Source organism: Pygocentrus nattereri, chromosome 9, assembly GCF_015220715.1.
Source record: "Pygocentrus nattereri isolate fPygNat1 chromosome 9, fPygNat1.pri, whole genome shotgun sequence".
NCBI classification, from domain to species: domain Eukaryota; kingdom Metazoa; phylum Chordata; class Actinopteri; order Characiformes; family Serrasalmidae; genus Pygocentrus; species Pygocentrus nattereri.
The window spans coordinates 19125617-19147809 of record NC_051219.1 but is presented as its reverse complement, the minus strand read 5'-3'; the positions used below and the strand labels follow the sequence as shown (position 1 = coordinate 19147809).

Below are 22193 nucleotides of genomic sequence, written 5' to 3'. Positions count from 1 at the left end.
GAAGCTGAGTAGTGTAAAATATACAAAATATGCTAATGTACTGTACATTTAAAACACTTACTTCAATATCTGGACATTGGCTTCTGTTGTACGTGGTTTCAAGTCAGCAAGTTTTCTTTTTACTGTGATTTTTTAAACATATGCTGCAGATGCTACAGATTGAGATTAGGCTGACAAATATTGCAGTTTCCTTCAGTGAAAAGTAGCAGTAAAAATAATACATTATACAGAAATATTTAATGAGCAGTGTATTTCAGTGTATGGCAAATGCTAGATTTTCAAAAGCTAATTTAATGTATGCGTGAAATACCTGCCTCATCCTGCCTTTAAAGCACCCATATGGACATTCTTCATTTGACCTTACAGTTCATGAACCCTAACAACCTGGCTTAATTTAGTAACTACCTTGCACACCCTTGCACTTTCTCAAAGACTTTCAGCTTCACAAATGCTGATGTAGGATGACTTCTGCTTGCACATGCATGCTCAAACTGCATACCCAACTCTGTCACACACATATAGTTTGCTCTCAGGAAGAAAAGAAGTCCACTTTGAAATGAAAATAAATAAATCATATTGCCCTGATTGAAGCCCTGCTCCCCTCACAGCCACAAACATAGCATTACTGTGACAATGCCATCCAGCATGGACTCGCGAGTCTATTTGCAGGCAAGTATTAAGTCAAACTCGCTCATCCAAAAAACCCTTGCTCCCCAAACAGAATGCCTCTCTCACCACTCCTTTCCTCTCCCTCTCTCATCCTGCACTGCTGAAAGAGTTTCCTGGTTGGCAGAAATTTAACATTAGATCCTTCTTTTCTTCCGCCCCCTACCCCCCCTCCCTTTATCTCAGCTGGCCACCGTGGCAGTTAAAAGCAAATAAAATCGTTTAGTGTGGAGTTAATGCAGCAAATAACAAGTCATAAGCGGGATTTTATCAAGGCCATAAAGTGCTTTTCAGCAAGAAAATGGGACATGCCTGAAACACTGTAAAAAATGCCATCCTGGCCTGAGAAACAAATCATTTCATTCTTTTCCTTTTGTTGCCAATACAAGTCTCTTATTATATGTGGCTAATCGAGAGTGAGAGAATTCTCGAGGGACAGAAATATATCTTCAGTTATGCTGGTGTAAAACATTAGCCTCTATTCTTTCTCAGGCAAGCTTTCTGTTCCTGATGTCAGTGGCAGAATTAGCAGAGGAATGAAATGATATTACCCCCCCTGTATTCCATAGAGTCTCTCTCTGTCTCTTGCTCTGCATCTAAGGACTACAGAAGCAGCATAGCACTGTTTTACCTCAAGGACAAAGGACAAGGATCTTTCTATAGCACAAATTAAAGGGGCCATATCCTGCATTTCCAACCAGGTGGAATTAAACAGGCACTTTTGGTTAACCTGATGCGTTGCCCAGAAATATGTATGAATCAGAACATCTTGTTGGACATTTCATTCTACACCTATGGGCATTGCTATAGAATTTGTCCCTCTTTTGCTGCTACAGCAGTATTTCCTCTCCTGGGAAGGCTTTTGTAACATGGCCGCAGCGATTTGTTTTGATTCAGATGCAAGAACATGTAAGGGCCAGGGATTGATGTTGAGCAAAAAGCCGTATTTCACATTTACATATCATTCCAAGGATTTATAACACTCAAGGGCCTGCCACAAAGTGTTATTAAAACATTCAAAGCACACAGTTCTCTAGAATGTCACTGTGTGCTGTAGCATTATGAACTCCATTTACTAGAATAAGGGGCCAAAATCATTAAAAATAGCCCTAGAACATCACTCACCCTCCATCAGACTTTATAGTTGGCGCTATGCATTTGCATTTGGGCACGTAGTGTTCTCCTGTTATTCACCAAACCCAGATTTGTTATCAAACTGCCAGGTTTGCTTCAGAGTTCCAGAGCCACTGATTATATGCTTTATGCCACTCCAGCTGACACTTGGCTCTGCGCATAGTTTTTAAACCCTGACAATGTTTACATACTTTATAAACCATTTTTTTCATGATATAGGCACTTTACAGCTGAATGTAAACAAATGCAAAAATAAGCACCTCTGAGATGCTAAAAAGCTTTTTTCTTTTAAATTTGACGAGAAGCAGTAAAGTTGTACCCTCACAAACCCTCTACTCTCACCATTTGCCATCCAGTGCATTGCCATGCTCTTGAGTGTTAAAGCCTGAATAAAGGTGCACACACTCATGCATGCCTAGCTTCTTCCATTCTGCCTCTCCACAGTTCACGCTAGGGTCCCAGCATCCTCCATCTTCGCATCATCCTCTCCCCTCTTCCAGAGGGCGTCCTGGGGTTTAGAACGCAAAGGATTGCTCTCTCTCTCCCCATGTAGGTCAGCCCCCCACTGGGCTCTCTGTGTGCTAAATCGGACTCTGTTTATGGAGGATATTACAATCAGCAGCTTCTTCCAGTTTATCCATGTCCCAGTAACCCCCTGCCTTTCTGACCAGTAGGCAAAAGGCAGTGAAGGTTGGGGGAGGTTAGCCTCTTTTGAGTGTATGACAGGCAGGCGGGTAGTGGCTGTCTTCTTAACAGGATTACACAGTAATCCACAAGACACACTTGCATGGAGAATGAGACTCCACGCCTTACACATACACACACACATGCGCGTGCGTGCGCGCACGCAAACACACACACACTCACAAACACACACACACACATACATGCATACACACAGTCAAGACACGCTGGCCTCTGTGCTTTTGTGTGAGTAGGAGTAGGACTTTTAGAGAGTTTACAGAGTTGCTGGCTGTAAATCCAATATCGAAATGATAATAATAAAAATGTCTTCACATGTTTTGGCAGCGGATACTGTATATTGAGAATGCCTAGTGTGCACTCATGCACATTTCTCACTTAACCTCAGGGGATGGGCTACCCTCAGAAGTGTGAGAAGCATAAAGATTCTGTTGAAAAGCCTGTATGCCACTGTCTGTAGGCCGGAACCGGGAGAGTCTCTGTTAATGAGGGTGAAATTGCAGTACCACTATTGCAGCCTTCCAAGCTCTCCGGGGGAATACGTCCATTGTTAGTCGCTACAACCATCTGCTTGGTCAGACAACTGTCTCCTCAAAGCAGGCATAAGATGCTCAAAGTGTTGTACCCTTGTCTATAATTGTGCCCATGGCCAGTCAGCTACATAGCTGAGCCACGCTCAGTTTAAAGTTTTCCTTTGATGCTTTGGGCTTCCACAAGAGGAGATAGGGAACTTCATCTGCATCTTGACAGACACATCTTCCATTAGTCATGGTGCAGTCTCTTCAGCTATGTGCTGTAAAATGACACACACAACTCAGGCTGGCCCTGTCTCTGTGAGTCCTGTATCCCTATGCCTGCTTACATAAACCACCAAAAGTCAATTCCAATTGTGGCAGACCCGGTCTGATGTGGATATATTTAGCATTGCATTCTCTTTATCTTTTTTAACCACTGTGTTTGCCTTCCTGGCCCTGCATGCCCAAGCAGCAATAAAAGATTCATGTATTCCTGCCCTCCGGTGGTGCAGTGGCACACTTACTTTACATCCTAAGCAATTAATGTCCACTAGATTCAGAGTACAATGCAGTGGTCTCACTTGGGCCATTTAGGGTCAGTTCTGCTGGGGACATAGTTGCGTCACTAACCTCAGATGAGCGAGAGGCTATGGCCAGGGACAGTGGTCGTATCGGTTTTACTTTTGTGTGCCTGCCCACTAATGGTTTATTGATTGTGTATGTAGTGGGCTTTGCTGTGCACAAGTCTTTCTCTCCAAGTCTCTCTGCATCTCTCTCTGTCTCTCTGTCTCTCTCTCTTTTTCTGGAAAATCTGCCTTTTCTCTCTGGAAAAGTGCCAGCACTGAGGCTCTTGAGGGTTTTAACGGCACAGAAGGATATGTGCCACTCAGAGCCAAGGTCGTGCTGTGCCTCCATATTGTCTTTTATGAGAAGGTGGGCAGCACTAACTACTGATATGGCCTCATGTTTGATTTATCACTCTTGCCAATGGCATGCAGATCTGCCACAGACTGCTTTCTAGAACCTTAATGCCCTTAGCAAGGTTTATGCCTTAGCAAGGTTTAAGGTTTATAATATATATATATATATATATATATATATATATATATATATATATATATTGTGTATATATATAAAAAAAAAATTTCCTCTCTCTATTTGCATCATTTAATTCATGCTGGACAAGGCAAACCTATATTAAAAAGTCAGTTGAAAACGAATCTCTCTTTCTCTGCTTTCCATACAGGTGACCCCAGTAGCCGGACCTCCGGAAGGGGGCACAAGAGTAACCATCCACGGGGTCAACTTGGGCCTGTCCTTCTCAGAGATGGTGGATAATGTGCAGGTTGCAGGAGTCCCGTGTACCCCAAAAGAGGATGGTTACATCATTGCCGAACAGTAAGTCCTTAAATAATCTGACCAAACAGATACAGAGGGCCTACAGAGTTACCAGTATTACTGAAAACCTTATTTTATACTATAACAATCAGATACCTGAAATGGGGGGAAAAAAATTCACTTCTGAGCATATAATACGTTGCTTCATATGACAGCTTTTCTAGAGACGGCTAAGCATAAAATGCACCCAGACCTAACCTTGAGGGTTACATGTTACGGGAATGTAATGTTATTGGAATGTGAGGGAGCTGATGAAAATTAATACCAAATTAAATCAATAAACCAATAAAACCAGAAAAAATGCTAAACTCCACTCACTGTGCTACAATGTTTGGATTATTTGAGATATTTGAGAAATTATTTCAAAGTCAGTAATTGACAGTCATAGCAGTTGGTAACTAATATTATTAAACGCTGTTTAATTTTTGCCCAAATTAACAAAAATACTGGCTGATATTCTTGCTCTGTAAAATAAGATCCCTAGGAGTTCAGCACTAAAATAAGTCTGAAATCCTGCTGTGAATGTGCAGCCAGACCAGTAAGAGAAAATTCCCAGAATATTCATGAATATCCCTATATGTCAATGAAACAAACTGTTTAATATTTAGACAAAAAAAAAAATAATCTAGTTTAGCTTTTATCTTTAATTCATCTCAAAATAGAATGTGCTGGAAAAAAGGCATGTCCTACATTAACCATAATGTTGAGCAGAAAGAGGATCTGTTTCAAAGAACACTTGCTCTTTCTCATCCACTCTAAAACAGCATTGTTTGTACACTAACCAGGACCAAAGGCATCCAATTAGAGTTGTCATAACAGTAAGACATGTGATCTGCTTCATAAGGGGTGTTCATGGGATTCTGCTCTGCTCCAGTGAACCTGCTGGCAGTTCTCTCTTCACACAGGAACATCTTCACAAAGGCACTACAAACAACTTATGATGGACGGTATCCCTGTTGACAGCAGTCGCAGACCCTCTTGAGCAGAAAAAAGGCCTAATTAGAAAGGAGGGCAGACCTGGCTAGCCTCTGTCTGCAGGATAGCTATCCACCTCATACTACCCCCTACCCTTCCATGATCCCTCAGCATCTGTTTGTGTTTACTCGTTTAATTTTGCTGAACGGCTAGTTAACCCTCCCCTTGCAGACCTCTGCAAATAATCCCTGTGCCAGCAATTTATATGTGCCTATTAGGCAATACTGCAAAAACAGAACAATACAACAATGTCCAACTTGGTTTTACATTTAAAAATCTTTTTTTTTTTTGTCAATATTCTGTTACACTGACCCCACTTTTGCCCCAGTTACTATGAAAGAGCACATTTGTGTGTGGATTGTGAAGATGCACCATATTTCTGTCACTGAAATTTTTGGCTAAAAAATGGACTGAACAGGAAAAAAAAGTGACCAGAAAAGGTTAAATTTGATCAGGTATCAAAATATCAGACTTAATAAAAAATTTTATGCCAATGAACTTCATCAGTTATTCTGAAAATTTAAACAGTTTGAGCAGAAGATTAACAGAAGATTAACAGTGAAAATGTTGACCGCAATCTAGTTCACAATTTTTTCAAGGGGCATTAGAGACATAATTTTTAGTCACTGTTTTTGAGGGTGCAATACTCTTTGAACATTGTTCTTGAAATTTTTTTTTTTTTGGTTCAGCATGTCCAAAATTTAGGTTTTGGCCAAGAAATTACGTTTCAGGGTGTCACCAGTCAGTTGTTAGCAGTACTCTTCTGTGATCCTTCAGCATCTCTTTGTGTTTACTTGTTTAAATTTGACCCTACTCTAGAAAACAGTACCCTGATGCTTCCTCTGTTTACCGTGGTGCACATGCTGTTCCGGTCACCTACATACTGGTCTGTTTTACTGAACCACAGTTCACTCAGCCTTAAATAGGCTTCTCTTCACACTCATGCTCACCCTGCAGTCTTCTGGCTGACCCAAAAAGACCTGGAATAGAGCAAGAGCGATAGCGGGAGAGAGAATTGAGAGAACAAGAATACCAGCCACTAGGGGCTCATACATTGTGGTGTACTAAGAATGAAGCATTGCTCTTTGGACAGATATATACCTCCCATTCTGCTCTCCATGTGGTCGTTACCTTAACTCAACTGTGCCTTTTTCCTGCACTAAAACAGCACTGCTACAGGAGGAAGGCATTAAAACTACATCCTTATTAAATATATATATATTTATATATATATAGGTATATATATTTATATATATATATACATATATTCCCTTGATTTGCCCATTCCTGAGTTGTAAACCTACCCAATTAGAACACACAGAAACCATTTAAAAGTGTATGCAGTCTATGCACAAAAACACATAAATGATCTGATTTTGGCAGTTACTAGATTATCCAAATGGTCGTGTAAACAGCATACTGTGATATGTATAGACAGCAGATAAAGAAGAGCTACTCTCGAAGCAGCAATCATGCCCAAAGAAAGACAGCATTATGTGCAGTTGATAAGCATATATATTCCCAAATGAATCTTTGCTGCAAATATTGGAATTTGATGTCATTTATTTCTGTCTTCACTCTGCTTGTTATGCAAAGCAACTGTTTAGATGAATATCCTAAGTCATGTGAGGGAGCAAGGGGTTCTGGTAAACGCAGTTGGAGGCGGTTGTTTCAGCTGTAGTTCTATCCAGGCCGGAAGGAGGTGTGACACCCCTATAGCATTGATTTGTCTTCTCACGGTGTATGGATGTGCAGAAACACATGTGGATTTCTTCAGATCTAAAGAAGCTTGACTTTCTCCTGTGTGTGAAGATGAAAGATTAAAGTACTGTTTCTGTGATGGTGACAGCTTGGGTGGTCTGCCAGATCACGGTTGTTAGGAGACCCAGTTTTTCTGAACTTCTGTTTTCACTTACTTTTCTTTGACTTTCCACTTTCTAATGTAACTGAATCATCTTGTATCTAATAGCCACCAAAATGTTGAATGAAAAAATTGACAACTTGTGCTTTAATAGTTTTTTGTAGTTTTTAATAGTGTTTCTGGGTTTCAAAATGCATTTCTTCTTCTTCTTCTTTCGGCTGCTCCCTTTAGGGGTCGCAACAGCGGATCATCTGCCTCCATCTTGCCCTATCTACTGCCTCCTCTACTTTTACACCAACCATCTCCATGTCCACCTTTACTACATCCATAAACCTTCTCTGAGGTCTACCTCTTCTCCTTCTACCCGGCAGCTCCATCTCCAACATTCTTTGACCAATATATCCACTGTTCCTCCTCAACACATGTCCAAACCATCTCAAGCTTTATCTCCAAACTGCTCCACCTTCACTGTCCCTCTGATCTGCTCATTTCTAATCTTGTCCATCCTTGTCCCTCCCAACAAAAATCTCAGCATCTTCATCTCTGCCACCTCCAGCTCAGCCTCCTGTCTTTTAGACAGAGCCACAGTCTCCAAACCATAAATCTTGTAAACCTTCCCTTTCACTCTTGCTGCTATCCTTCTGTCACACATCAGCCCTGACACCCGTCTCCACCCACTCCATCCTGCCTGCACCTTCTTCTTCACCTCTTTTCTACACTGTCCATTGCTCTGGATGGTTGACCCAAGATATTTGAAGTCATCCACCTTTACGACCTCTACTCCTTGCCTCTTTACCTTTCCACCTGCCTCCCTCTCATTCACACACATGTATTCCATCTTGTCTCTACTGATCTTCATTCCTCTCCTCTCCAGTGCAAACCTCTCCAGATTCTCTTCCACCTGCTCTCTACTCTCACCACAAATTACAATGTCATCTGCAAACATCATGGTCCATGGAGCCTCCTGCCTGACCTCATCTGTCAACCTTTCCATCACCATTGCACACAAGAAGGGGCTCAAAGCTGATCCCTGATGTAACCCTACCTTCACCTTGAAACCATTTGTCACTCCAACTGCACACCTCACCACTGTCTCACTATCCTCATACATATTCCTCATACAGTACCACAGTTCCTCTCTTGGCACTCTATCATATGCCTTCTCTAGATCCACAAAGACACAATGTAGTTCCTTCTGACCTTCTCTGTACTTCTCTACCAACAAAAATTGCATCTGTGTTACTCTTTCTGGGCATGAAACCAAACTGCTGCTCACTGATCGGAAACTCTCACCTTAGCTTTGCTTCAACAACTCTTTCCCATACCTTCATGGTGTGGCTCATCAACTTCATATCTCTGTAGTTACTGCAGCTCTGCACATCACCCTTGTTCTTAAAAATGGGGACCAGTACATTGCTTCTCCACTCATCAGGCATCCTCTCACTCTCCAGGATTTTGTTAAACAACCTGGTTAAAAAGTCCACTGCCTTCTCTCCTAAACATCTCCATACCTCCACAGGTATGTCATCTGGACCAACTGCCTTTCCATTCTTCATCCTTTTTAAAGCTGCCCTCACTTCCACCTTACTAATTCTCTGCACTTCCTGATCCACTATCTCTCCCCCCTGTTGTCCTCCCCTCTCTCTCTCGATTTCCTCATTCATTAGTTCTTCAAAGTACTCCTTCCATCTACTCAACACTCTGTTCACTCACTAGTACATTTCCCTCTCTATCCTTTATCAGCCTAACCTGCTGTACATCCTTTCCAGCTCTATCTCTCTGTTTAGCCAAACGATACAAGTCCTTTACTCCTTCTGTACTGTCCAGCCTCTCATACAGCTCATCATAGGCCTGAGCCTTTGCCTTTGCCACCATTATTTTCGCTATGCGACTAGCCTCACGGTACTCCTGCCTACTTCCTTCTTCTTCTGAATACTCTCCTGGACTTCCTCATCCTCATTCCACCACCAACTTTCCTTGTCTTCTTTCCTCTGACCAGACAAAACACCCAACACATTCTGGCCAGTTTCTCTCACCACCTTAGCTGTAGTTTCCCAGTCCTCAGGTAGCTCCTCACTGCCCCCATGGGCCTGTTGCAATTTTTCCCTGAACTGCCTGCAACCATCCTCCTCCTTCAGCTTCCACCATCTAATCTTTGGCTCTGTCTTCTCTGTCACTCTCTTCCTCTTCTTTGTTTCTAATGTCATTCTACAGACAACCACCCTATGCAGCCTTGCTACACTTTCCCCCGGTACCACGTTACAATCTCCAATCTCCTTTAGGTGGCATCTCCTGCTAAGGATATAATCCACCTGTGTGCACCTCCCTCCACTTTTGTATGTCACCCTGTGTTCTTCCCTCTTCTGAAAATACGTGTTCACCACAGCTATTTCCATTCTTTTTGCAAAATCTACAACCATCTGACCTTCCTCTTTTCTGTCTTTCACACCATACATACCCAGCACCTCTTCATCCCCTCTGTTCTGCATCAATCACTAATCTCTCCTCTCTAGGAACACCATCTACCACTTCATCCATCTTACTCCAAAATTCCTCTTTCTCCTCTAACTGACAACCAACCTGTGGTGCATATGAACTGACCACATTCAAAATTACACCATCAACCTCCAACTTCAGGCTCATGATCCTGTCTGACACTCTCTTTACATCCAGAACACTTTTCCCAAGCTGTTCCTTTAAGATTATCCCTACTTCATTTCTCTTCCTCTCTACACCATGATAGAACAGTTTGAATCCACCTCCAATCTTCCTGGCCTTGTTTCCTTTCCATCTGGTCTCTTGGACACACAGAATATCTACCTTCCTTCTCTCCATCATGTCTGCAAGCTCTCTGCCTTTACCAGTCATTGTCCCTACTCTAACCTCCACACTCCTGCCTTTCCTTCTCTCTCGCTGCCTTCTAACCCACCTTCCTCCTCTCCTCTTTGATGGTCTTCGACTTACAGTAGTCCAATTTCCACCGGCACCCTGCTGGTCAACAGCACCGGAGGCGGTCGTTGCCCCGTTGCTCCGTTGCTACTGGCACCAGAAGTACACAAAGTACACCCCTAATGGCTGGTTTGGGTTTCAAAATGCATTTATAACTGTTAAAACATCCAACCAACACATACCTTTTGGTCACAACTCATAAAAAGGTACAGCTTAAACAAGAGCACAACATACATAGTTTGCAATTGACTGTGAAAGATATTGTGTCCTACAGAGTATGTTTACCTAATAAAGAAGCAGCAGAAATTATGTACCCACTACACTCTGATTGGACAATATGAGCCACCATTGAATAATGTAATGTCTTGGGTAATGCAGTCTTATTTACACGTTCTGAAATGTGAATGCTACATGTACTGTGCAGCTGATATGATGTGCTGAGGCCTATTAAACTGAGTGAATCACAAGATTTGTTGACCTTCGGCAGGCTTTCTACTGTGACCTTATTTCAAAGCAAATCTCTGGAGATGCAGAAGGTTGGCCCTGACTCCCAACCCAGTACACAGTGCAGTTTGTGAGCTGAGCTTGTGTGGGTGTGTATCATGGGGTCTATAAATAGTGCTTGTGTCCAAGCTGGTTCTTTCTCCCAGCTCTGTGTTGGGTTGTAGGCAGAGGCAGGCCGAGGCAGCTGTAATTGAAATGCGTGGCGTGCTGCCGGCTGCAGGGGGGAGATTTGTCAGCCCCGCACCCCTCTGACAGCAGTTTAATCCGAGCGGGACGGAGCTGGAGTGAATTCATTTGTATAGAGCCGTGGAGGAGTGTCAGCAGGAAATGAGAGAAGCAGCGCCAGAGCCCGTCAAAAGTGCACACGATAAAGTAAGGAGAGTTCTTTACCTGGGCTGCAGGTGCCTCTGCTGGACTGGGCATTCTCCGCTCCATGAACTCATCAGAGAAGGCATAGAGTTAAACTCTCTTCAGAACATCCTAACATCCCACTGCGATACACTGAGAGACTTAAAGATGAGAGACTTGGTGATGCCCAGTTTAAATCATTACAATCTAGTTTGGAATCGTGTCCTCTGTATGCTACTCTGTTTTCTATCGATGTGTAAAAAAGCACAGTGCTGCCTAAGATCACAGTAAAAGTGAATGAAGTGTCCAAGTCTTGTCCCATCAACAAATTGTAACTACTACCATTTTTGCATGGTCTTTGGCAACTGGTAAGTTTCCTGGAAAATATTTTAGGGGTTTTTCAATTTGTCGCACTGACGTAACCCTTAATAATGCATCCAGAAACCATTTTGAAACTTTTCTATGAGGTACCACTAAAATGTTTCTGCAGACAACTCTTCAGTCACATCATTATTATTAATATTATTATACGATATAGTGATTATAAAATAGTGAGTGATAATAGGCAAAAATGCATTTATTGATTATTTAAGAGAAGTCATGTGTAAACAATGTGAATATCCACTGATTCCAGCTTCATGTAGTTGGTGTACCACAGGCAGGTGGCCAGATTAAATGACATAATAAAAATATACACTTCATTGATTGGCTCTTAGAGAGAGTAGTACAGAATGCAAGGCATCTGTGCACATGGTTTCAGAGAAGTTATTTCCACTGGGTCAAATGACTACATGCAAATACAATGTCTTGTAGTGCGTTCCTATGGGCATCTTCCTCGTAACGTCTCAGTTTACCTTGAGGCAGTTTCATGCAAATGGCTGAAAAAGTCATATATAAAAAAGGTAAACTCAAACAATTTAAAGTTTACACTTTAAATTGTTTGAGTTTACCTTTTTTATATATGACTTTTTCAGCCATTTGCATGAAACTGCCTCAAGGTAAACTGAGACGTTACGAGGAAGATGCCCCTAGGAACGCACTACAAGACATTGTATTTGCATGTAGTCATTTGACCCAGTGGAAATATCTCTATACATTGGCTGTAGACTTGCTGGCATCCCTCCATGCCATAAATCACTGAAACAGCAGGGAGGTAACACAAACACAGACCCCCACGTGCTGAAAGCGATCGTGATTGCCTTGCATTCTTTACTACTCCCTGCAAAGAGTCAGTCAATAAGCGCCGCATTTTTATTATGTCATTTGATCTGGCTACCTGCTGGCATGGGTGACACCTGATCAGACAGTACGATAAAGCAGTATTGATCTGCTGCAGCTTCTCGTTGTGATTTGCACAACCCATGGAGTGGTCCATGGTGCTATTAGGGCTTGTATTTATGACTGTATGGGATCACAGTGAAATTGTGCAAAGCTGCCCACTTTAGCTTCACACAAGGAATTTGTGCTGTTGGAATGTATGCAGAAAATGGCCTTAAAGGAAAAATGACAGTGATAGACAGGAAATCAGCAAGGGAATAGAGAGGATACTGATCACTCACTAATGGTGGACTTCATGGATCATCAAGACAGCAATGTGTAGGTCAGGATAACACAATCTCAGCTGAAAATGATAGTAATGGTGGTTATTTAGCGGAATCATAGATGCAGTGCATTCAATACTGTGTATTTTGTGCTTACTTTTAGGATAGTGTGCGAGATGGACGCGGCCCCAGAAGACACCAAGCCCGGCCCTGTGCAGCTATGCGTGGGCGAGTGTAAGCCTGAACTGCAGGCCCGCTCTTCCCAGCTCTACTCTTTCGTGGTAAGACTTCAATTCCCAGCATGCCACTGAATTATGCAAGGCAGAGGTGGTAGCACTTGCTATTGTTTTGGTGTCATGAACTCGCACTTTAGCAGCTGCACTTTTGGGAGCTCACAGATCTTGACTCTGAAAAGTGTTATGCATTTAGACGGGCGAACTTTGCAGAGGTAGATGAAACTTGAAGCTTTGAGTAGCAGCAAAATGCAAAATTCCAACATTGCCTCACTCTGCATAAAGTTAAGCTTGATTAAATCAACGTATTGTTCCTTCCTCAGCCCAACAAGAAAGCAGGCTCCCAAATATTAAGATGGATCACTTAGTTCAAGACATTTTTTGAAGCCTGTGTGTTTCACTTTATGTAATTCTTCAGAACACTACAAAAATATCTTGGCAAGTAAAAATTAATGTAGTTTAAATAACATTTGATTTTGTTTAGATTATTGTAAGAATTTTCCAAGATGATTCAACTTATTTCTAGATGATTTAACTTGTTTTAAGTATTTTTTTCTATTCAAAATAGATTTTCTGAAGACATAATATAGATAATTTTGCTTTGTTTGCAAGAAATAATGATTGAAACAAGCAAATAATAATAAGCAAATAATATTTTAGATATATACATTTCAGATTTCTAGATTTCAGACGACCTCACTTACCAAAATATCAACTTTTGCAGTAAAAGTAGGGTTGGACAGGTAATTTCTACTGCTGTAATGTTGCTATTGCAGTGTTTAAAAATGTGTTGGTAATAATAGTGTGGCATAGTAATAGACTGGCCTGCATGACTTTGACCCAAAATTATTTACTTTTGCTGGATCACATAAATACCTTGGTTCATCAAAAACTCTCACAGAGACACTTGTCTGAATGTGCAATTGGCCAGTATGCTCACAGCATATTAAATGTAATAATTAATTAATATAATCAGATTGCTCTGCTACTCTGTTATCAGATTAAATAGGACACTAGATGTTTGCTGTCTGTGCAATGTTGTGTTGAGCTGCTATGAGCAATGAGGGGTGAAAGGGAAGGTGTAAGAACCCCCTGATGTACAAATGACACAAAGATGGCCTCCTTAGATAGAACAAGTACAACTGCAGCTTTCTTGTTGAAGGGCCATTGTAAAAATAGCATTTAAACACATTATAAACACTTTTAGAATTGTATAAATTTTTAAAATCCATTACACTTCTGGTTTTGTAACTACATAGCTTCATTGAACTATAACAGTGTTACTAAAGACTAAAAAGGCTTAGTTCAACTGAGGGACCTCCTCCTAAACATGGGGAAATTTGCATTAGATGGCTATTTTGAAAAAGTGTTAAAAGAACTGTAATTGGTTAGATGCCTATTTATATATCACTGCCTTCTGCAAAGGCCAATGTCATAATAACGAATAACTATCAGTATACACTACAAGAAGGATACCAGAAGGATACCAAGGCCTTCCTTGTGTATGTGGTTGCTATAACAAAAATAAATCCATAGCAGTGGATTTAAGCTTCAGCACTTGAAGCTGACCCGTAGCTTGTCCTGACCATTATTTGGGAGATAATGCCCCTGCATAACAGCCGAGTAGCAGGGTCTCTCTGTTAATGCGTTTTAGAAGGACCTCTTCAAGCCAGTCTGCAGCTATTACAAGTGACTAGGTCAATAAATTAGACTTTTATGGCTGATGCTGCCTTTTTATCTGTGCTGTGATTTGCTCCCACACACAAAAACATTTATTTTAATCATTTTAGTAGATTTCAAGCAATGTGATGCTTAGTGGCTAATGGCATTATTTACATACTTACTTGTTCAGCGTAATTAAAAGCTGTGTGCTTATGTTTAATGATCTAATGCAGCTAATGCATTTGTGATGGAAAAGGCTGAACTGAATTGAGTTTTGCAGATCCTTCAGATATAACATTACAGATTATTACAAATTACAGCCTGTACTTGCCATTGTATTTTTTTCCCCAGCTGAATAAGAGCTTCCTTGGCTGGAGAAACGAAGTCCCTGACAACATAATAGAATTTGTTTTCAGTTATTGAAATACAGAGTGATTATAAACACGCAGCACCATGGGGAGAGTGCATTGAACACGCAGACAATGAAAGCTATTAGCTGAATCAAAGGAAGGATGGCAGCCACGTTTCCCTTTGCCGAAGAGCACCGGAGGGGACACTTCTGCACCACCGTTCTCACACATGCACACGCACACTTACCTGTCCCACAGCAATTAACAGCTGCTGGTTATTAGCTGAGCCGTTTTTATTACGATATGAATTTGTGTAGCCCCTCCCCACCTCCACCACCACTTCTCACTCTTAGTGTGTCTCTGTGTGATTGTGTGCAATTTTTAGCATAGACTTCTACCACCTGCACCACCTTTCATATCACAGTCGCACATAAAAACAGCGTGTTATCACCAGCGCTCTTCCAAATGTTGTTGGACAACAGAACAGAATCCCTGAGCGGCCCGCCTGTTTTCATATCAACACGAGCTGAGACACAAAACGGTGTTAATGTATTTTTAGTCCGTGCGCGTGTGAAGTCGGCCACCAGCCATTTTCATGTGCTTTTCTTAAGGCTCAGAGCTGTCTGTTTATATATTTCTCCATCTGTGTCTCTTTGGAGACTGAAAATACGCTCTGTTTTCAGGCTGTGTTTTACGATGTAGGGAGCAGAGTGGAACGAACTAGAAGGGTTAGGCAAGGAAATGGGCACTACAGGGTTCAGGAAGAGGGCTTTAAAAGCCTTGTTTGTATCCTGGGCTCTGCTTTCATAAGCCTTTATCACTCCATTGGGGCCTTTTTGTTCATTTTCACTCTCTCTTGGCTCCTAAGTCCAAAATTAGGAATTCCGAAATTTGGAAAAGCAGGTGTTCAGAACAGCTTGGTGTGTCAGCATAATATATCTTACTAACCTCTCTCTCTCTCTCTCTCTCTCTCTCTCTCTCTCTCTCTCTCTCTCTCTCTCATAGACTCCCTCTGTGACAGGCTTGTCTCCTAGCCGGGGTCCAGAGTCAGGGGGTACTAAGGTGACCATAATTGGGGAGAACCTAGGCGCCGGCAGCAGTGTCAACGTGCTCTTTGGGAACCAAACCTGCGAGTTCTTTGAGTAAGAGCTTGCTTTTGTCTTCAATCTGTGCACTGTTATCTATCTGTATCAATCTGTATCAGACTGTTATCTATAGAAAATGCTTGATTGGATATCAAAGGGAAAAAAAGAGATAATCCGATCAAATCCTTATCAAAATCAAGCTTGAAAAAGTGCATGCTCATGTACTGTGATTAAGATACTCATCTTAAGTGAGGTAAAACATTGCTTTGTAATTTATAAAGGAAAAAATATTGTATTATTATTATTAGTGGACTTCTAAGGTTTCAGTGTCCATATTGGTAGTAGAAATGAAAAAGAAAATCTCTTAATAATTTGAATCTGTGCATTATTACTAATAACATTGAACACCATTAAAATCATGTTTGTTTTAAAGTTGTTTGTTTAATATCTGACTTCATATTCTTATACCACTCTCAAGCTTTCTTGAAGAAAGCTAAGCTTGACTGTCAGTGATTCACAGTTGACAACTAACAATGCATTTACATTAGCCAATGTTATCGGTATCGGAGGCAAACTTGGTATCAGAGACAAAATAGTCATATTGGTTTGGCACTAAGTGAAGGAACATTGCTTACTCAAGTTCTTGCTGCAAAAGTGAAAAAATAATAGTATCAGTGCCTTTTCACTCAGAATTTCTTTGATGACAAACATCTATGTTTAATGGATAAGGAGCATCCTCCTAAAAGAACAGGTTTAATCCCTTAGGCTCTGTCAGCTGACATCGGTTGACATCTCTTACTCTTCTTACATATAGGGATGCACTAATATGGGGATTGTAGGCTGATGCAGATGTTCAGTAGTTTTCATGTGTGTCAATAAATATTTTTAAAAATGTTAAAATTGAGACTCAATCTGCCCGAGTTAGTATTACAGAGAAATTTAAAATGGATTTGTATCAGGTTATAAATGCAGTAAAATTAATGAAATGCTGACATTTAGCACGGTAGCCCAGTGAAACCTAAAAATACTGTTTATCCAAAGTACTACAAGAATGTTAAATAATCTAAACATCTGTCTGATGCTGATCTTTTCTTTTGAGCAATTATCTGTCAGTACTGATGTGTTTACGTTAACATTGTACATATCTACTTACATAGTACCACACACACAGTGACACAGTAACACAGTGCTTAGTAAATAATTCATATTAGTTACTGAATAATTAGAATAACAGCTGGATAATAATTTATGAGGGGTTAAATAGTTCTTTCTTATCCTTCTTCATAAACAGCACATGCTATTAGAAATAGAACAGTGACCTCACTCCCTGACTCACTGCCTATGCAGAGCATCTATATTATAATGTGAAGAACTGAGCATGCAGTTTTTACTTTGACCTTCTGCTCTCACTCCTTACATCCCTCTCATTCTCCCTGTTAGTCTCTGAGGAGCTGTCCTCCCCCTCATCCTTTGTCACAGACTTGTGTAAATCTTAATAAGCTTCTGATGACCTGCTGCATTCAACCTCTGTAATAATAGCCTGCAGTCAGACTGCATGCTCTCTGAGCTTTCTCCTCTCACATTACTCTCACTCCTCTATCTGCTCTCACTCTCTCAATGATTCCGCTACTTGCCTATCTAAATATGTCTTGCATCTTTCACTCTTTCACTCTTTCTCTCTCTCTCTCTCTCTCTCTCTCTGTCTTTCCATGTCTTCAGGATATCTATTTAAAAACAGGAATGGAAAGCTTGTAATGGTGTTAGGAACAGAAGTCTAGCCTGTTTTAATGAGATATTGGCTAACTACAGACCTCCATTTGTCTCTTTCTTTCTGACATTAGAGTGAAATATGCTTACATATGTATGCTCAAGACTCAGGAGTAAATACTTAGATATACTGACAAAGAATGATTCATGCATGCTAGTTGCATGCTAAAAATTCCAATAACAAATATGATTTGCTACTACAATTTTCTATTCCAAAATTTAGGGAGAGTTTTTGGAATTTGGAGACGTCTTTAGTGGAAATGTGTAATAGCATGCAATGTGCAGAACATTTTGCAATATTTGTTGATGAAATTAATGATTGCAAAAAGAGTACTCAAAACTTTGGTGAGTGGCATGAGGATGTAAGGGAACGATCTACTTTTGTCATTGTATCTTTAGAAGTATCATGTTGATTTTGCAATTGAGATCTAAACTTAAGATCTAATCTAGATCATTTTCAGATCCTGTGCATATGACATTAATGAGTAAAGATGTGTGACGTGGTCCAGAAACTCCTGCAAAATCCTACATAACACCATTTGGGGCCCTGTTATCTGATATGATTCCAACATCATTATAATTTTTTTACCATAATGGTGTTTCTAAATTTATTAAGCCTATATCATTAATTAGCTTATGAGTGTCTGCAAAAATGACATCATGGATGTCAGCATGGAAACCATTATAGAGCTCAGAAATTGGTAATACTTCTCATATACTCATAGATATTGTTATATTGCCAGTGAATTTGCAGACACCAGTATCCATAGCTGTAATATTGGCCAATAGTGGTCAAGCATTAGTAGAAACAGAAATAAATGTTTTTGTAGCAGAAAGCATATTTATTCAGATGAGTTACACTGTTCAGGTTACGCTGAATGACTGACTGATAGTATTTGTAGTATATGGCAGTATCTTATTTGAGTTACGAGTACATCTTTTCCTCACAGGCGGACTATGACGGAGATTGTGTGCTTTTCTGCTCCCTCGTTGACTGGTGTGGGCTCAGTACAGATCACAGTCAGTGTGGACCGTGCCCAGGTGAAGGAGAGTCTCAGCTTTGAGTACATTGATGACCCTACTGTGCAGCGCATCGAGCCTGAATGGAGCATTGCGAGGTAACTGATTGCACATTTGTTATCATGCATGTGCACCAGAATAACATCAACTGTTTATAGGCTATATACTGTTCTTGTCTATGCATATACTTAATTCCCATTGACAGTAATTTCCCTTTACTTAAAAAGATTCCTATATTAGGAACTCAAAGTCTAAGTCAATTTCTTGATGGGGAAAATGATCTCCATGCCATTGTGCCATGTGGCAAATAAAATGCCCCAGACTTTATATTTTGTCCTCCTGAATGTTACTTTAATTAGGAATTCAATTAGCAGTTAAAATACAAATAATAACCACATACAATCTACATGCAATGAAGTAAGTTTCAAATGAGAGTAAGTCTACTAGTGAACTTCAGTACTATTATTTGTGAACATCATCTTTGTCAAACTGTAGGCTGCTACTGCCAAACCAACATAACAACAATAAATGATAAGGCTTGCTTATCAGTGCTTAGCTTGTTTTGGTGAGATGGCAAGTGCTCTGATGTCAGTTCAGTGCACATCAGTATTAGCTTGCATATAGCAATATTGGACATTTCAAATATTTTACAACCTTTCAATGTAGGTGATGCACTGGCATTCAGATGAAAAACGTCTGTATGGCTTTACATATTGGCAATGTAACATTTTTGGTCAGCACAGGGTGAAGTTGCAGCAATTTTTGAATTTGGCATTTAATTTTCTTAAAGAGAAATATGCTTAGAGTTCTTTATATGGACATGGCACCAACTACAGAATGTCAACACAGATTCAGAGGTCTGTATATGACCAGCCTTGCTGTCTGGGTGAAGTTTTCACAGGTTCCACGTGTCGTTTTGAATTTGCCCTGTGTACAGTTTTATGCAAAAGTTTGAGCACAGCCATTTTAGTGTTTTGTGGATTGAAAGAAATTAACACACCGTAACACACAGGGAATAAACTTAAATATGGCATTTTTTCTATTAATTTTAGTGCCGAATTTCTTTTTATTTTTATTAATAAATAAAAAAATTAAACAAACATAAAATACATCAAAATGCATCAAACCATTGGTGCTGCTACTAAACCAAGACAATTCAACATAACTGTTGCTACATTATACCTAACGTGCAATATTGTTGTATACATTTGTCATTTCTATTTTTTTTATTATTAATCCTCTTTTTTACATTAATACTGTAATATTTCTCATATATCTCATCCCATCAGTGTTAATTTTTTTTTTCTCTTAAATTTTACATCACTAGTGCTCTTATGGCTGAGCTGAGCTGTTTTCTTGTCCAGTACATTTTGTTGTACTGTTCACCTTGTATTAACTTACATATAACTAGTAATCTAAACTGAACTGAACTGAAATGTGCAGCAACTTTTGCACAGAACACTTTTTCCCCAATATGCTTATTTTAATTTAACAAAGAAACAATATATGTACATTGAAATGTGCAGAATTGTGTTCTCTGTAGAGGACATGTACTTATTTTCACTTAACATAAGCAGAACATGAAATTTGACTAGGGTTACTCAAAATATTGCATACAACCATAGTGATGTATTAATGTCCTAGTGGTTTCTGTTATAAATGAGTTTTTTGTTTTTGGTTTTAAGAAAAAAGTTTTCCGTTCTTTTCAAAGTTTAGTGAAGCACATATACATTATTGTAATCAATTCAGTGATTCAGAAGCAGCAGAATTTTCCCAGCTAAACTCTGAAAAGTAAATCTGTACTGCTTTACTGCTCAAAATCACATCCCAGTTCTAAAACAGCAGAAATATTTGAATACAAACACTAAATGCCTCTTATCCCTGGTTTGGTGGCTAAGTTTAAACACAAGATGAGTGAGAGCAAGCGCCTTGGAAAGTCCCAGTGTGTGTCCGTCTGGTGTTGGCTGCTGCTGAATATGCCACTGCAGTGCTGTCAGATTTGAAATTAGCGCAACTGATGAGCACTTCAGCAGGATGGAGCAGGAGACGCTCAGAACATGTGGCAGAGGTGTGAGCCTGGAGCAGATGGCATGGAAATGGAGTTCAGTTTGAGATCGCACAGCAGGGCCTCAGGACACGGAGACAAAAGAGGAAAGAGAGGGAAGAAGATTAAAAAAGGGTGATTTTGGAAGAAGTGTTAATAACCCCACCCCCACCCCATCCCCTGAATTTAGTAGAGTACTAGTTTTTTGTTTGTTTGTTTTTTGTTGTTGTCGTTGTTGTTGTGTTTTTTTATAGCTTCACTTAACTGTAAGTTTGACAAAAGCATGTGTAAAGTGTAGGTAACACATTTGTATTCATAAAAGGTAGAGGAAACATTTTAATCGTTTGATATTTTAACCATTTGAATAGTTACTGTTGTTCCCCCCACAACCCAGAAGGATAAGCGGCTTAAAATGTGTGTTTTATTGGCATTTGCTTTGACTCATATCCCCTTTGTTAATACCCTCCAACTGTCTCCAAATGCGGTATACAGTATTATGAGGGGGCTGTACAAGATGTTAAAACATGGATACCACATGAGTGAAATTTATTAACAGTGAACATTAAGCATCATTCAATACATTTTAAATCATGTAGCCAACAACTGCTAACTAGGAGAGTAGAGCTGGTTAGCATAGATAATGATTCAAATCTGAGAGAGTGAAGTCAAGTAGCTCACATTGAAGGGATAGGCCAGCAAAATTAAACCTGTTCCATTGTTTTTGGATCTGTAGCCTGATTGGCTAATTTAACTTTAGCTTAGCAAGCACCAAAACAGCGCCACACATCACAAGACTGGTTTGATTCTGAACAGCTTGTCGGCTGTCAGCTAAAAGTTCTGAGCTGCCAGTTTTCTGAGGTTTTTCCTGGCTCCCATTTTTCCCTCACTGTATGAGCGCTACCTATCAGTGAGCTCTTACACCACCATTCAGTGGGTGTCAAATATAAATGAGTAGAATGTGTATAATAAGCCATTCAAATGTGGAACAGAAATTTGACACATCACTAAAGAGTCATACTTCACAAGACAGAGATGTGCTCAGATAAAACAAAGCAAAGATGCTGAAAGATGTAGTGGAAGTGGCATAGATACAATAGAGAGGAGGCCCTTGGCTTTTATTGGCTCTAAAGTGAATTTAGACAAGGCAGCAGCACCTCCCCTCGCCCTCTCACATTTTGCTTGGGGAACGGTGGGAGTCCAGCACTTGTTCCCTTGAATCAAGCAGATAAACAAATATAAGGGCAGGTTGGTGGGGAGGGGATCAAAGGCTCTAGCTGAGTGCTGTCTGTGCTCCAGCATCTCACTCGCTTTAAATGCACCACTAACATCAACCAGACCAGACTGCTGAAGAGAGACAGTGGGGAATTCAGAGTAGGTTGTCTAGGAAATTTCTCTGCCTGCGTGTCCCCATGTCAAAGAAACAGATATGCAGTATTAAC

General features: G+C 40.3%; 1 protein-coding gene across 2 annotated transcripts in view; it reads left to right on the top strand.

The window, feature by feature from the left end:
* plxna2 (plexin A2) overlaps positions 1-22193 on the top strand; it is a 280254-nt gene that overhangs the window by 195273 nt on the left and 62788 nt on the right. For both annotated transcript variants that reach the window (XR_005130735.1, XM_017694224.2), the window contains exons 13-16: positions 4264-4415; positions 12757-12874; positions 15844-15980; positions 18641-18808. Coding sequence is in view for 1 of the 2 variants with exons in the window: in XM_017694224.2 (XP_017549713.1) it covers positions 4264-4415; positions 12757-12874; positions 15844-15980; positions 18641-18808 (575 nt within the window). In the remaining variant the exon portion in view is untranslated. The remainder of the gene's footprint in view (positions 1-4263; positions 4416-12756; positions 12875-15843; positions 15981-18640; positions 18809-22193) is intronic.